This window comes from Schistocerca americana, chromosome 9 (genome assembly GCF_021461395.2).
Source record: "Schistocerca americana isolate TAMUIC-IGC-003095 chromosome 9, iqSchAmer2.1, whole genome shotgun sequence".
NCBI lineage: Eukaryota > Metazoa > Arthropoda > Insecta > Orthoptera > Acrididae > Schistocerca > Schistocerca americana.
The window spans coordinates 118,267,605-118,283,879 of NC_060127.1; the positions used below are offsets into that span (position 1 = coordinate 118,267,605).

The 16,275-nt window shown below is 38.0% G+C and overlaps 1 protein-coding gene across 1 annotated transcript in view; it reads right to left on the reverse strand.

Annotated features, from left to right (window-relative positions):
* LOC124550850 (spectrin beta chain-like) overlaps positions 1 to 16,275 on the reverse strand; it is a 497,121-nt gene that overhangs the window by 88,590 nt on the left and 392,256 nt on the right. The window contains exons 19-25 of the mRNA XM_047125580.1: positions 14,216 to 14,455; positions 12,054 to 12,266; positions 8,438 to 8,570; positions 6,716 to 6,834; positions 4,712 to 4,870; positions 3,629 to 3,892; positions 1,343 to 1,543 (exon numbers count right to left, since the gene is read on the reverse strand). Of these exons, the coding sequence (XP_046981536.1) occupies positions 1,343 to 1,543; positions 3,629 to 3,892; positions 4,712 to 4,870; positions 6,716 to 6,834; positions 8,438 to 8,570; positions 12,054 to 12,266; positions 14,216 to 14,455 (1,329 nt within the window). The remainder of the gene's footprint in view (positions 1 to 1,342; positions 1,544 to 3,628; positions 3,893 to 4,711; positions 4,871 to 6,715; positions 6,835 to 8,437; positions 8,571 to 12,053; positions 12,267 to 14,215; positions 14,456 to 16,275) is intronic.

Below are 16,275 nucleotides of genomic sequence, written 5' to 3' on the forward strand. Positions count from 1 at the left end.
GTTTGGTTTTTGTTAAGATGTTTTAATAATATCTGTAATAATAGTTCAATGTGTAAAGAGGAGTTATTGAGTAAATATCTTCTCCCAACTTATCTCAGCACCAATTTTGACAACAGTAATGAATTCGGAGTAGGTATTAAAACTCATGGAGAAGAAGTAAAAACTTTGAGGTTCGCCGATGACATTGTAATTCTGTCAGAGACAGCAAAGGACTTGGAAGAGCAGTTGAACGGAATGGACAGTGTCTTTAAAGGAGGATATAAGATGAACATCAACAAAAGCAAAACGAGGATAATGGAATGTAGTCAAATTAAGTCGGGTGATGCTGAGGGAATTAGATTAGGAAATGAGACACTTAAAGTAGTAAAGGAGTTTTTCTATTTGGGGAGCAAAATAACTGAAGATGGTCGAAGTAGAGAGGATATAAAATGTAGACTGGCAATGGCAAGGAAAATGTTTCTGAAGAAGAGAAATTTGTTAACATCGAGTATAGATTTATCAGGAAGTCGTTTCTGAAAGTATTAGTATGGAGTGTAGCCATGTATGGAAGTGAAACATGGACGATAACTAGTTTGGACAAGAAGAGAATAGAAGCTTTCGAAATGTGGTGCTATAGAAGAATGCTGAAGATTAGATGGGTAGATCACATAACTAATGAGGAGGTACTGAACAGAATTGGGGAAAAGAGAGATTTGTGGCACAACTTGACTAGAAGAAGGGATCGGTTGGTAGGACATGTTTTGAGGCATCAAGGGATCACAAATTTAGCATTGGAGGGCAGCGTGGAGGGTAAAAATCGTAGAGGGAGACCAAGAGATGAATACACTAAGCAGATTCAGAAGTATGTAGGCTGCAGTAGGTACTGGGAGATGAAGGAGCTTGCACAGGATAGAGTAGCATGGAGAGCTGCATCAAACCAGTCTCAGGACTGAAGACCACAACAACAACATAATGAAGGCATTGTTGGATATATTGAAGGTACAACAAAATGATAACAGAGATGACTTTTCAAAATCCTGCAAGATGATCTGATGATCATTTTGGTGTACTTTAATGGAATTCGAATGAGTATCAATTTTTTTGCCAACTGTCATTACATTAATTTCACAAGATGTTCAAGTGATCACTCACAATCTCAATGTAAGAAATGATAGCCAGTTGCCTATACTTGTAAGCTCTTACGGTTGAAGCACTTATACGACAATGACATCACAAAAATTTATGAATCACAAGGGTAAACAACAAAGGAATACTCTTAAAATTAAATTAAGTAAGAACCCAGAATAACATTGAGAAGGACATTTAATAAACATTTAGAGAACCTCTAGGCATGGATACAGACCTGGAAGGCCTCTTTCTTCTTCTCCAGCTGCCTCTGCCTCTCTAGCAGAGGCTGCTTCAGCTGGGCGAACCTCTTCTCCACTTGCATCTTCTTGGCAACAATGTCGCCCATCTTCTCTGGAGCAGTCTTCTGCAACTTCTCTGCTTGGGTTTCCAAGTCTGTTACTTGCTTTGCCTTCACAGCCATCTGTGTTTCGATCATCTGAAATATGAACAACAAAAAAAGTTAATTTAGTGTGATGACAATTCCTCTCTACACTGTATTCTTGCCCGAGATGAGAAGAACGAAGACAATTCGATTAAAAAAAAAAAAGACTTACTCTATCTGCAATTTTTGCATATTTTCTGTAATGAATATTTACTTGACACTTGTAATCTTAAGAGCCTTGGAGTTCATACTGTACCTTTTGATTCAGTTAATTAGTAAAGAAACTGGTAAACCTGTATATTCACACTTCTGATTTATAATTCAGTATTTTGTTTTGTTCTGTCTTAATATTTCAGTTCACGAGTAATTTACATAATAATACGTGGGTGACTTCATTGCTTTAAATCAGGTGAAGACTTTTTGCCAATTAAGATAAAAACAACATTAAAATAACTGTCTACAGCTAATAACCAAGGTATATATAACGATATCGAACAAATTTCAACAAATATGAAAATTTGTAAAATCAACTGCGTGAGAAACAGTAAATGTCATATCAAAGAATCAAACTTTGTAAAAGAATTTGTTGTCACTGAATTTGACAAAATGTGTGAACTCAACTGTCACATATTATCTGCTAAAGAAAAATTTAATGTAGAATAAATTCAATTGTAAAGTAGGAAACAAAAAAAGATTATAATATTAAGTGATTGTTCAAAGATTACAAATGTAGTACTGGCTGTGACCGCTTTCATTCTTTGACCAGACTCAGTTATATCTTGCTTTATGTGCACTATTGTCTCAGTTTTGGCTCATTGTTATTGTCAGTTCAATTTTTTCACATTCTCAGTGATTATCAACTTTTGACGATGTATTTTGTAATAAATGCCACAATCAAAGAGAAGCAGAAATGTTTTTATTTGCATCTACATTCACGCAGCAAGATGCCAGGACGAAAAATCACCCCTTAGCCAAGGTAAATATTCCACAATAATTTTTATTGTAACATGCTACTCTGCAAATATTTGTTAGTTTGCCGAAAAGTGCTCAGCTTATCACTATTGTGGTTAGGTTGTAGTAGTTAACAGCACCTTATGTAAGCTGCCAGAGACAGTGGTCATATGTGTGTGTGTGTGTGTGTGTGTGTGTGTGTGTGTGTGTGTGTGTGTGTAAGGTGTGCCTGCCTGTGCGTACATGTGTGTGTTTTACTTTGTTTTATGGAGTAGGCTATGACTTAAAGTTCTGTGTGTAACAATCTCTTCACTGTGCCTGTCTGCAACTCAATGTGTCATTTTCACAGTGAGTAGCAATCTATCATTTTCATAATATTATTGATAAAATACATTTGTGACATATTTCACAAACAGAGCCTATTAAAAATTGTAAAACTTCATCAGTCTTCAAAATACATAATTATCAAAGATTTCTTATGGTGAGTGTGTAGAGACCCTTAATGCAAACTTCATAAATGAAACATACTGTCCATTTTTTCGGCTTATACGATTCATCAATGTAGAGAATTCACCAATGTTTTATAACCTGACATAACAGACAAGTAGCTAGCCATGACTGCTAACCATCGTCTGCGAGTGGAGCAAGCTCTCTACAAACAACCAAGGAATGTCATGGAGGAGTCAAGTTTCACGTTAAAGATATTCTAACACAAATAATGGTTTTCAATGTCCATCTATACCCTCCGCTACAAAAAACAGTTTATGCTATCTTTTCTTCGCATGAGTATTTTATTAAATGGTAATCTTTAAGCCAAATATCAGTGAATCTGATTTTGTGGATATACAGCACTAACAGTTTCTTCTTTTCTGAGAAATCCAACACTATGTGCACAGTTAAATACTGAACAGATACAAAAAAAAAATTCACCAGACTGGTCTAAAAATGGATCTGGTTTAATGAAATCTATTGTAGCCTTGCAAAGGATCTTTGAAACATTAATATCTACCTCATATTACATTCCTCATACATCTACATGTGTGTTTGAAGGACGCATCATCATCATCATCATCATCATCCAGATTGTAATAATTAAGCCTTCGTTTCAAGTTAAATCACACTGAACAGTGTGCGTGTGCGCGTTTTTCCCCTATAAACACACAAAAATACGAACAGAAAATCCCATACCTGCTGCTTTTGCATGAGGATGTTGACAGAAGCCAGGTCTGAGCCTGTGTCCGGGCCTTCTATCTGTTTCTCAAGCTCGTCCATCCAGGTGTCGATGTCGTCACATGTCTGGTGCAAGAGAACTTCCCTATTAGCATCGAAGAGGCGCTCGCCCTTCTCTCGGGTTGTCTCCTCCAGTTTATCAAAGTGGTTGCCAAGCTCCTGCACTTTCGGTTCGACGAGTTCCGCAAGTTCAGGTTTCTCTTTCATCAACTCTGCTGCCGCCTGAATTAATGTGAAGTGAAGGCAATAAGTTACAGACACAGTAGTTACTCAACACTGCTAGAAAAATGTTTTCACATGGAAGATGTAAAACTGGTAAAACCATTTCATACCTTCCTCCACCTCAACACTCATTCCTCATATTAAACTAAAAGGAAACATTGCTCTCCTCAAAAAAATTGCAGTATTATGATGGAAAAGGGGGTGGGGGGTGCATGGGGAAGAAGGCGGAGACATTTCAGCTATAGCAAACAGCAGCAGAAGTTAACTGCTGATGCTAAGCAGTGGGATTTGCAGTGGCAGAGAGAGGGAGTAAGTAAGTAAGTAAGTAAGTAAGTAAGTGTGTGTGTGGGGGGGGGACAAAACCTTGTTTATGTGAAGCAATTTCTTCAACAGTTACTTACAGCGCCATTATTTTATGAAATGTCACACACAAACAGACAACATTCTGTTAGCATTATGGAACATAGCATACAGTTTTCAAATACAATAGATGATTCCAAATATATACATATCAAATGTTCAGTACAAATCGATATAAAGTTTAATTTTTTGTCTCTAAACAAATCTCACTCCAATCTCTCTTTCTTCCCTGAAAGTAAGTATTTTGATAGTGCACACTTCTCTCATTACTGAAGATGGACTATTTACTAGAAAGCAATGAGTACATATTTAATTGACTACAATATTTCCTATACTGATTTTAATGCCACATTAAGAAGATCATCATCAGAATGTTAACAGTGAGAACGGCAGAGAGCCACTGCTATGATTAAAATGTACACCTGCTATTAGAGAAAGGTATTAGTTACTTATACTAGCCTCTTGTATTCTGAAGAGACGGTCTTTGTTGGAGGCGATCTCCGCTTCGAAAGCCTGGTGCCTCGTCCACTTGCTGTGCACTGTCTTGGCACTGCGATACGTGTCATCTAGTGCCGTTACAGTCTTCTCCTGCACCCATTCTCCCAGTTCCTCGCAATCCTGAAATAAATTGAAACATTTACTTTGCAATTTAAACACCTCTGAAAGTTTATAATGTATTATTCAATTTAAACGTTAAATGGGCAACGTTATGAATCCGTATGTTTTATTCCTGAAACTTGTCATTTTAGGGTTTTGACAATGACATATAATTTTCAATAGATTTGATTGCTAATGGAAGTATTTTGTTTCATTCTAAAATCAAACACTGTTGTTACTGGCGAGACTAATAACGTCTGACAACAATATTCAAGTGGTGGGTACTTTATTCTTCTAAGTGATGTATGGCAATGATTTCTCATATGAAAACAGTGCAAGTGATATGAAATAAAGAATGTGTAGCTATATGTAATGAACAATTACTGAATATGTGAAGACTTTTAACATATCTCAAAAAAAAGATGAAAATGTTATGTAATTTGTCACAAGAAGTTGTCCTAAAATGGTCAGTGTGATAAAACTAATTACTAACTATTTTTAACAAAATAAGACATATATTTATTTGCTCATATTTGCCGCCTTGTCAGTGTACAGCATCAGTGAACACACAAATTTGGCTACAGAGGTTATCAGTCAACTGTCACAAATTGTTTATTAGCTAAACAACTTTTGAAATTTAAGTCAATTTCAATGGCCCCTATTCCTTCTCAGCCAACAACTGCATCAGTACTTAGTAGGAACGAGTATCTCCTTAAAGCTCCTAATGAAGTCCTCTAGTAGGAACCTTGAGGAGACAAGAACCCCAATGTAATGACATAGCAAATGCCCGAGAAGAAATATGGGCTATTGAAATTGACTTAATGTCAAAATCGGTTTGGCCAAGAAACAATATATGTGAGCACAGACTAATAACACCTACAGTCAAATGTATCATCTGTTGAAGGATTATAAACACAGGGCTCATTACTGTCTTATGCACAGAGAGTTCTGTAGGCTCAGTATGCATTTGGTAACACTCAGTATTTTTGTTTATGAAATGCAGTATCTCTCTGTTACTCAATTGTCAGTGAACAATAAGCTATTTTACTTAACATTTCAAATCTTACTAAGCAGAAATGCTTTTCTTTGTCTCTTTAGTCATGTACAGAGTTCCCAGGCCTGAAAATCATCTCCTGAGTGAGCAAGTCAATTACGCAGTTTTTGTTTTGTGTTTATAATGCACCGTTCTACAGATCATTTTACAGCATAATATCACTAGCTGCAATATCATTATTGAAAAGTGTTCAGATTTGAAAGTTATTTAATATGAAAAACATGTTCAGAGACTATGTTCAGTATTGTTGCAGTATACACAGGTATTTGATTCCTATAAACAGCTTTCAAACCCACTTGTTATTATTTCACAACCACTAGCATGCAGAATCAACAATGTAAGCTATCATACATCACCACTTTCAGTACTAATCTTTCTAGAGTTTCATTGTGATTGCAAGAGCCTTCTACTAGAAGGAGGGTCCTTCAGCTGTGCCGAAATGTTGGCAAGGTTAGTATTAAACATAGCAGAGTGCGACAACCTAAAAATATTTTTGTCTACACTGGATATCGTATAATATGAAGTTACGATGATCTCGGAACCACTACACACATTAACGAAGACCTATCAGATTAGGACACTGTCTAAAGAAGGTACACTAGGAAAACCAAAATGTATGCAAGCCACACTTCTTCACATCAAAAAATGAATTTATCACAATTTCACTCTTTTCATGTAAAAATTACGTAAAAATAAATACTTAATGGGTCACAATGGATATCGTTTCGAAATTTGTAAAAGTTGTTAAGAAAAAGGGTAAAAGTAACTGACAAATTACAGTTACTGTCACTCTTGAGTGCAAGTCTTATAACCTGTAGGAACTGGTGAAGCTGCAGCTGATCCTTCAGTTTCTCCATCTGCTCCAGAGCTTTGTTGCGGTTTGCGTGGCGCCGTTCATTGATGCTGTCTGCCTTTTTGCTAACCTTGTCAGCTGGAAAATGAAACAATAAATCATCAGTCAAACTTCACAAACACTTCTTTTCTATCAAACCTCTTGGAACTGTGCTTCCTTATCACAATTTACTACTACTTTCACAGCACAGTTCTTCTGTAGTAGTTCACACTAAAGAATGAGGCAGTTAACAGTAATGTGCTGTTATTTTAACAACCATACTAGACCAACCACCATACCCATCCTCTGGAATATGGCAAGAAGCTTAAGACGTTAATTTTATTTTTCAAAAACCAATGTTGAGAAATATTTCATATATAAGAGCCAATACAAAATAGAACAAAAGAATTGTAACAAAAACTTCACTTATTTCTTAAGTTACTTATGAGAATCCCTTCAAAGACACTTTCCATGTGAGTAGGATGACATGGCCAACAGGAAATTCTTTAATTCACTCACAATACAAGGCATATCCTACGAGACATAAAATATGCTCTGGCAAGTTTTCTAAAAGACATGCACCTATATGTATAAATTTTCTAAAGTAATGTTAAATCTCTAAACACTTCATAAAAAGGTTTAGAATTTTAGCATTTTGAGACAAGGTGAATATTAGAAACTATGACTGAAATTGACAACTACATAGAGATGACATGAAAGTAGTCAAGATTTGTAAAATCATTTTTTAAGATGTTTATAAATAATAACACATATAACTTTTATAAAACACTGTTATATTCTGGAAACTTTTTGAAATTGATTTTTACAAAAAGGGATTAATTAATAATTTATTTATAGATTGAAATGTACAAAAGACTAAATCAACAACAGTTGTAATCATGTATGCTGCAATTCTAATGAACAAGAGGCAAGTGCAATGGTTGTATTAAAGCAACTGTCCTAGTTCCCACATAGAGAATACATGTCCATTTTCCCTCCCTGCTATTCCCATGGGCTCTGGTTATAATGAGATTATCAAAAGGAGATTCAAAATGTTCAAATGTGTGTGAAACATTATGGGACTTAACTGCTAAGGTCATCAGTACCTAAGCTTACACACTACTTAACCTAAATCATCCTAAGAACACACACACACACACACACACACACACACACACACACACACACACACACACACAAGCCCGAGAGAGGACTCGAACCTCTGCCAGGACCAGGAGATTCAACCCTGATCATCTTTTTAATATGCCAGCAATCTCAGTTTTAAGGCCAGTTGGGCTGGACATACTCAGTTTCTGTACCATCTTCTGATATAACTTTCCAAATTACATTATTCCGGCTTTATTTAAGATGTTACCTCATTCGGTTCTAGGCGCTACAGTCTGGAGCCGCGTGACCGCTACGGTCGCAGGTTCGAATCCTGCCTCGGGCATGGATGTGTGTGATGTCCTTAGGTTAGTTAGGTTTAAGTAGTTCTAAGTTCTAGGGGACTGATGACCTTAGAAGTTCAGTCCCATAGTGCTCAGAGCCATTTTTTTTTTTTTGTTACCTCATTGCAGTTAATCACCAATATCTCAAATCACATGAACAAACTTTTTTTTTTTTACCAAAATACCAAAATTAATCTACACACACACACACACACACACACACACACACACACACACACACACACACCCCTCACCTGCAAAGTGTCCTTCGTCACATAGGCGGCTTGCAAACTGAACTACATTGTTGATTTTGTCATCATTTGCTTCCATTGTAGTAAGGAATGCCTCGTGCCTCTTGATCAAGTTCTCTGCCTGTTCCAAGTTGGTCTGCAAAAAAAGTTGAACTGTTAAAGGGCATTGTGCACGACTTTGAGTTTATGAATTAAATAACCTAGAAACCATTATACACGATACCAGAAGAGCTGTTTAAGTGTTCAAATACAGGCACAGAGTTCACTATAAACAGCAGGCAATCCATTCTTTCCATACTACTGTTATTCCACCCAGGAATTTCCATTGTTTGTATCAGTTTTTTTAATTAAGTATTTTTATTTTAACACTTGATATACCCATCTTACATTCAGAGCAAAACACACTGGACTCTGTATAACTCAGTCCTGAACTGTGAGGAACAAAGCATAATTATACTGATAATTTTAAGTATTCTACCATAAATTAAGTCATTGTGAAGTACAGTGTACTTACTGCAGCTCAGTCATGGCATTTATTTATTTTAATTTCTGTAGCAACAGCAGATAATAGCAGTAGCTGTCTTAATATCAAGAAACACTTACTACCTCGTGTTTGGAAAGTGTGTATTTAATGTTACAATCACATATTAACCGTGTTTGGAATGAATACAGTGCAAAATAAGAAAATGGATATATTAGACAAAAATTAAATGCACAACATGCCAACAACACAATAAAAATAACATAACAGTGTTCTCAAACAAGAAACTTTCAAATTCTTTAATTTGCAAACTGAAACTACCATCCTGAATGTTGCCATAATTATTAACTGCTGAATTGACTGAAATGCTGAGAAATCTGAGATTATTGTACTTTCAGTTCAATAAAGAAAGCTAAACTGAACAGGCAGAAGACCTTTGTGCATCTATACAAAGATAGACATGTGAAACCTACAATTTCTACCATCGTTTACATTAGTGAAAGATCTTGTCAAGAATCCTAGAAAATTCAGGTACTACATAAAATCATCAAGTGAATCTAAGGCTTCTATTCAATCACTTGTTACTCATCTTGTATGGTACCACAAGACAGTAAAAAGAAAGCCGTTTTAAATTTCACGTTTAATAAATTATTGACGCAGGAAGATCAGACTGACTATACTGTCATTTGACCGCCACACAAAATCCTGTACGAAGAACACAGAAAAAGACATCCTTGGCATTGAAAAGCAACTGAAAGAGTTTGAACAAATAAATTGATAGATTAACACAGAATCCCAATTCAGCTTTACAGACAGTACTCCAAGGAATTGGTCCCATGCATTTATCACAAATCTCTAACAGTGGAAACCCCCAGCAACTGGAAATGAGGGCAGACATTTCCCATGTGTAATAAGGATAGAAGAGCCGACTAGCAAAATTTCGTACCAATATCAATGTCAATTTGCTGCAAATTCTTGAGCATACTCTATATATGACTGTAGTAAATTTTCTCAAGAGAAAAAGCTTCTAGCCACGAATTTAGAAACCATCAACACAGCTCATCCTTCTCTCATACAATATCATGCGAACAATGGACAAGAGCAATAGGCAGATTCTCATATTTCTAGATTCCCAAAAAAGTGAGACACAGTGTCACACTCCAGACTGTTAACAAACGACCAAGAACATGGAGTAGGTTGTTGAAGAGATGCGAGTAGCTAGAACACTTCTTAAGTAATAGAACCCCAGTAGCTTAACCCAGACAGTGAGTCAGTATTTTGCAGCTGTTACTTATTGAATTGATAGCTTGGTAATTTTCACACCAATCAGCACCTGCTTTCTTTGGAACTGGGATTATTATATTCTTGAAGTCTCGAACATCTTGCTCACCAGATGGAAAAGTTTTGTCATTGCTGGCTCTCCCAAGGCTATCGGTAGCTCTAATGGAATGCCGTCTACTCCCGGGATCTTGTTTTGACTTATGTGTTTCAGTGCTTTGCCAAATTCTTCATGCAGTATCATATCTCCCTTCTCATGTTCCTATATGTCCTCTTCCACTTCCATAATATTGCCTTCAAGTGCATCTCCTTTGCATAGAACCTCTATATACTCCTTCCACCTTTTTGCTTTCCCTTTTCTTAGTACTGATTTTCTATCTGAGCTCTTGATATTAATACAGGTGGTTCTCTTTTCTCCAAAGGTCTCTCTAATTTTCCTGCAGGCAGTATATCTTTGCTCTAGTGAAATGTACTTCTAAATTGTTAGAGTTGTCCTCTAGCCATTCCTGCTTAGTCATTTTGCACTTCCTGTCAATTTTTTTTTTTTCAGTTAAATCTCTCTTCTGTTACCCAAGGATTTCTACTAGCCCTCATCTTTTTACCTACTTTATCATCTGCTGCCTTCACTATGCCATCTCTCCAAGCTACCCATTTTCTTCTACTGTATCTCTTCCCCCTGAAACCCTCTACAACCCCTGGAACTTTCAGTTTATCCAGGTCCCATCTCCTTAAATTCCTGCCTTTTTGCAGTTTCTTCAGTTTTAATTTACAGTTCATAACTAATAAATTGAGGCCAGAGTCCACATCTGCCCCTGGAAATGTCTTACAATTTAAAACCTGGATCCTAAATCTCTGTCTAACCATTGTACAATCAATCTGAAACCTTTCGGCGCCTCCAGGTCTCCTCCACATATATAACTTTCTCTCACGATTCTTAAACCAAGTGTTAGCCATGTTTAAATTATGCTCTGTGCAAAATTCTACCAGGCGGCTTCCTCTATCATTCCTTTCCCCCAATCCATATGCCACCTACTACTTTTCCTTCTCTTCCTTTTCCTACTATCGAATTCCAGTCCCCCACGACTACAATTATTACAGATGAAACAAATGGACAAGCAGACGGAAGGAAAGAGGAAGCTTAGCATTTCTTAAAAAATAAATTGTTTTTGTGGACCAATATCAGTTTCAAAATTATATGAGGCTGAGCAAGGATAATAACCAGCTTCTACTCAACATTGTGAAACTGATGAACAGGACACTATGATGAAAGAAATATGTGTGTGTGTGTGTGTGTGTGTGTGTGTGTGTGTGTGTGTGTGTGTTTACGTGCATCTCATTACCCAAGGCAATTCTCTTCAAGGTTTCAATGGCATAACTTTCTTGTATTACGAATAATAAATTATTTCTGCGCCCTACACTTCTCTAAAGTAGCAATTTTTGTTTACTGCTTCATCACATTTGCTCCTGTTATGACAGTCTTTACTTCTGATATCAAAGTTTCTGTTCATGTGATGTAATGAACAGTCAATTGGTACCTGCACCATGTTGCCATATTCTACCGCCTCTTTCCTCAAAATCACTTTGCCAACATAATCTGGAAGCTGTGAAATGTGCACACGCAGACTATTTGCATTTTCCATTGTGGCTGAAAACAAACATAAAAGTAAAGCTTCAGTTTCTATTTTGCGTCATCAGATGTGTTTCCACACAAGGATATAGCCTTCAGTTCCTTGCAACACAAAGAAGGTGACTGGGTATAGCAAATTTAAGAGTGTGCGCAACTCCACAGCTTCTCGTCACTACAAGGAGTCTGTAAATAGGGGACCGAGAGCAGATTTCTGCTAAACATTTTCCACTCACCGGCGTCTCGTCCTTACTGAGCACGTGCTCCTGCTGGGCCAGCAGCACCTCGGCCTGCTTGGCGTCGCGGTCGAACATCTGCAGGTTAAGCGACTGCGACAGCAGCTGCTGCCGGTTCTCCCACATCTGGTGCAGTTCCTCCCAGCCGTCACGCAGCGCCTTAAGCCGCTCCCTCAGGAACATGTACTGCGGGTCGTCCTGCGTCGAGGGCTCCTGCACACGACAGTCTGCTCAGGTCTCTGTGTCTACTTGCAAATACAGTGTAGTAAATAATGGAACAGCACAGGAGAAATTGACAACATTAAATGCTGCAGATCGATTGTGTGCCCTAGAAGACCTCTGACACTGATGACATTTTAGCAGTGGGGTACTGTAGGTTGTATACCTCCATTCTGGTCCTTAGAGTTAGCGCTATAATAAGCTAATAGCGTGGCGAACCGACTAAAAAGTAAAATATTGGCCAACAATCTAAATGAGAGTTATTATTGTACAATGATCTGAATTCACAATACACGTAAGTAAGAAACTTGGTGGCTAAACAGGCAATTGTCAGACTACAAATCTAACGGTTCTTGTATCCAACTACCATTTGCTTTTAATTTTTTTCCGACACTTGCCTCTCCTTCATTTCTACCAAAACTTAGTCTGTGTGAAATAGTTACTTTCACGTGAAAGAAGAAAAACTGGTATCAATAAATGAGATGGGATATATAATTTTAATACTGACATATTGACACTTTTAAAAAATGAAATGGCTGCACATTTTTTAACTTTATAGCTGTGGCTTAATTTTTAGTAAAGTGGTGCTCTGCCCAAAAAAAAACCATTTGTGCAGCCTGCATAAAAATTCACTACAAGTCCTGTTGAAGCATATCACTAAGGTGGTGGTGGTGGTAATGATGATGATGATGATGATGATGATCAATGAGGGATCTACCCCATCCACAGTCATTGCTGCTCAGTTCTATGTATCCGAGACAAACATTGATTACGAGTGCCAAAATTTATGACGAATGGAAATATGTTGTTGTTGTGGTCTTCAGTCCTGAGACTGGTTTGATGCAGCTCTCCATGCCATACAGTAAAGCTGCATGCCCTCGGGAAAAATTACGGCTGTAGTTTCCCCTTGCTTTCAGCCGTTCGCAGTACCAGTTCGCAGTACAGAACGGAAATACCAGTTGCAAAAACTGTAATATTACAGGGATATAGAATGGCTGCCCAATACTTACCTCCTGGAGGGAGGAGGGTGGGTCAGTCAGACCCTATGTTGAGGGAATCCAACTGCTGTGAGGATGTGAGGTGACAAATGTGAAGGGCAAGGGCTCAGAGGTAATGAGATTGTGTCTCAAGGGCTTAAACTCTTTAGTTCCACTCAACCTGTGGCCTGAATGAACTGTCCCTCCTTCCCAATCTAATCTTTTTTTCTCACGGGCAAAGAGCTAACATTTCTGAAAGCTACAATCCTTTTCTTTCTCCCTTTTGCGTCACAACAGGTATTTTACCTTCTGAGGATAAGTACTGGCCATCTAATATGTCGCCTCGTGTTTTTAAAATGTACAGTAAGGTGCAATTGATGATTATAACACAAACAACAGTGCTCTAGTGCAGGTAAGTATCCTGTTTTACAATAAAATATTGGAAGGGTTGTAGTAGTTTAACATTAGGATCACCATTAACATTATTTTGTCATCATTACTTTTCCCCTCTACATTTATTCTTTTTTATTAATAAAATTGTAAATGCTTAGAACTGGAGGAAAGATTAATGGAAGGGTATATTCCACCACTGCCAGGGCTGTGAATGTGCTGCATAAATATGTAAATTGTGACTGATAATCCAAATAAACTCACTCTATTTTTAGACTGAAGTACATAAAAATGGTACCTCATTCCACAACGAAGGATGGGTAAGGATAAAATTAAATCACTGTGGATCATTATTATGTTATTTGATTTTTGAAACATTCCTCCGGAAAGTTTAACAGAAACCTAAAACTGTATTTTAGATATCAAACAGCCTAATTTTGAATTAGTAATATTTGTTTCTAACGGCAAGGACTAATTTTTTTGGCAATTTGAATTTGGGACAGCAATGACTCTGGTGAAACATAAACCTACTTGAGCGAAGCATATTAATATTAAAATGGCCTCAACCGCACTTACGGCAGTGATGCGCTCTCCATACTCCATCATCTTGGTGTAGTCGTCCCTGTAGTTGTCGATCTCCTCGCGGATGGTCTGGTGCTGGCTCAGCAGCTGCTCCGCCTCAGCCAGCGATGCTGGAGTGTCCTCAGAGGCCACGTCGGTCTGCGTCTTGGTCAGCCAGGCCTGGAAGTGGTCCAGGTCGCGCAGGAAACGGTGCAGGTCGCCCGCCTCCTCCAGTTTGGCGTCGCGCTCCTTCAGCTGTGTTCCGTGAGAGGAAAATTAAGGACTGCCGCAGTTGTCCGTGGCAATTAACGTTATGTACGATGACAGAATAAAATTATCAAAAGATGGAACACAATCCTTTGCAAAAAAATTCTGAGAGTTACAAATCGACCAAAAATGTATTTGAGATTGCCAGTCTTACTCATCTGCATTCTTCCTCCTAATCTACCCACATAAGATGATAGAATTTTTTTGCTCTAGTTTGTATGATATTGTTCCAACAAATTTTCAAATATAAATGAGGAACCATCTGAAGGTGCATTATCAAAGCTGAAAAGTTGCCCAGATTACTGAGTCAGGGGATACTTATCATCCAGTAACTCTCCCTATTTCCTATACCTTGCCAGTTCTTTTCCTTCATCCCTCTTCCTTTCCCTGACCCTTCTACCAGGAGGAAGAGCCATTGGCTCTTAAAGCTTGCACATTCCATAACTTTTGTGTGTGTTCTCTCCTGACACTGCTTAATAAGTAGGTTTTTTCATATGTAAAATTGTTGGTTCAAAACTATGGCTTCATCCGTTTCAGGGAAACTATTACACTTAGAGGAGAAGGAATATACATACAGGGAGCTTCAAAAAATACTTCTACAAAGTTTGGAGACAAGTTCCTTACACAAAAAAAGAACAAAAAGGTTCATACAAACACGTATACAAAAATCCATTTTCGTGTTACTAATGAAAGTTTACACTTTGGTGATTAGAGCTCATCAACACAAACTCGTAACAAACGCTCAAAATGTTGTCCTCGTGCTTATAAACATGCACACACCTGTCGAATCATGGGCTGTTGCACCCTTTCAGATACACCAAAAGTTTCAAAAGGTTTTCCAGGACTCCACGGCACACTGATGATTAGTTTCTGCATGAGGGTGGTCTGCTGCAGGTCCCCACAGAGATTGGTGGAAGGTACAGGCCATGGAACTGGTGATCCTCTATGCCTCCATTCCTTACAGTCAACATAAAGGGTACTACCTAGTGCATCTTTAACACAGAGACAAATGAGTGAAGAGGCAAATTACTCACTGACAGCCTGTGCAACAAACCATCAGCAGGCGTAAGCTCCTGCACATGTTGAAGATGACACGTACTCTTCAAGAAGTATCCTCCGTGCCGAAGGAGATGTACCACATGCCAACGCCACTGAAACCTGGCTACTTGTTGGCTGCCCACAGGACTTGCTCTTCCGTCCAGACGTACGAGCAACATGTAGTCTTTTTGTCAGTCAACGGTCTGTAGTGCTATGGATCCTGTCCTAGCAACCCGACGATACATAGTGCCAAAGGTTGGATAACTCAGCTGCCTTCGGCCTGGAAATGCCGCCTGTTACTGCCTCGTGTCCATTTTCATTTGGACAGCTGTACGTAAAAACATTTCTGACTGCTCATGAAATGAATATCTTGCCATGTTGGAAATAAGCATGTTCAGGACAGAAGAATGATGAATGTGAAGAAGCCTCCCTGGCAACACAACACCATCTAGGATATGGTGAGTCAAACGGGTTCATAGGTAAGTGGAATTATTGGGTTGTGCATGGAAACCCCCTAAATGTCAACTTTCATTAATAAGCCAGGGATTCAGAGATATGTTTATATGAACTTTTTTCTAGTTTTGCTGTAAGGAACATCTTCCCAAAGTTTGTAAAAATATTTCTGAAACAGTCTTTATATTCCTGGGTAAATCAAGTACCACAAGTACTGCTACACTAATGAATGGTGGCTTCCAAAGCACAGACATAAATGTACACTGATGAACCACTGTATTACGGTGACTTGCTCAATAACATGTGGGTCCACCGTA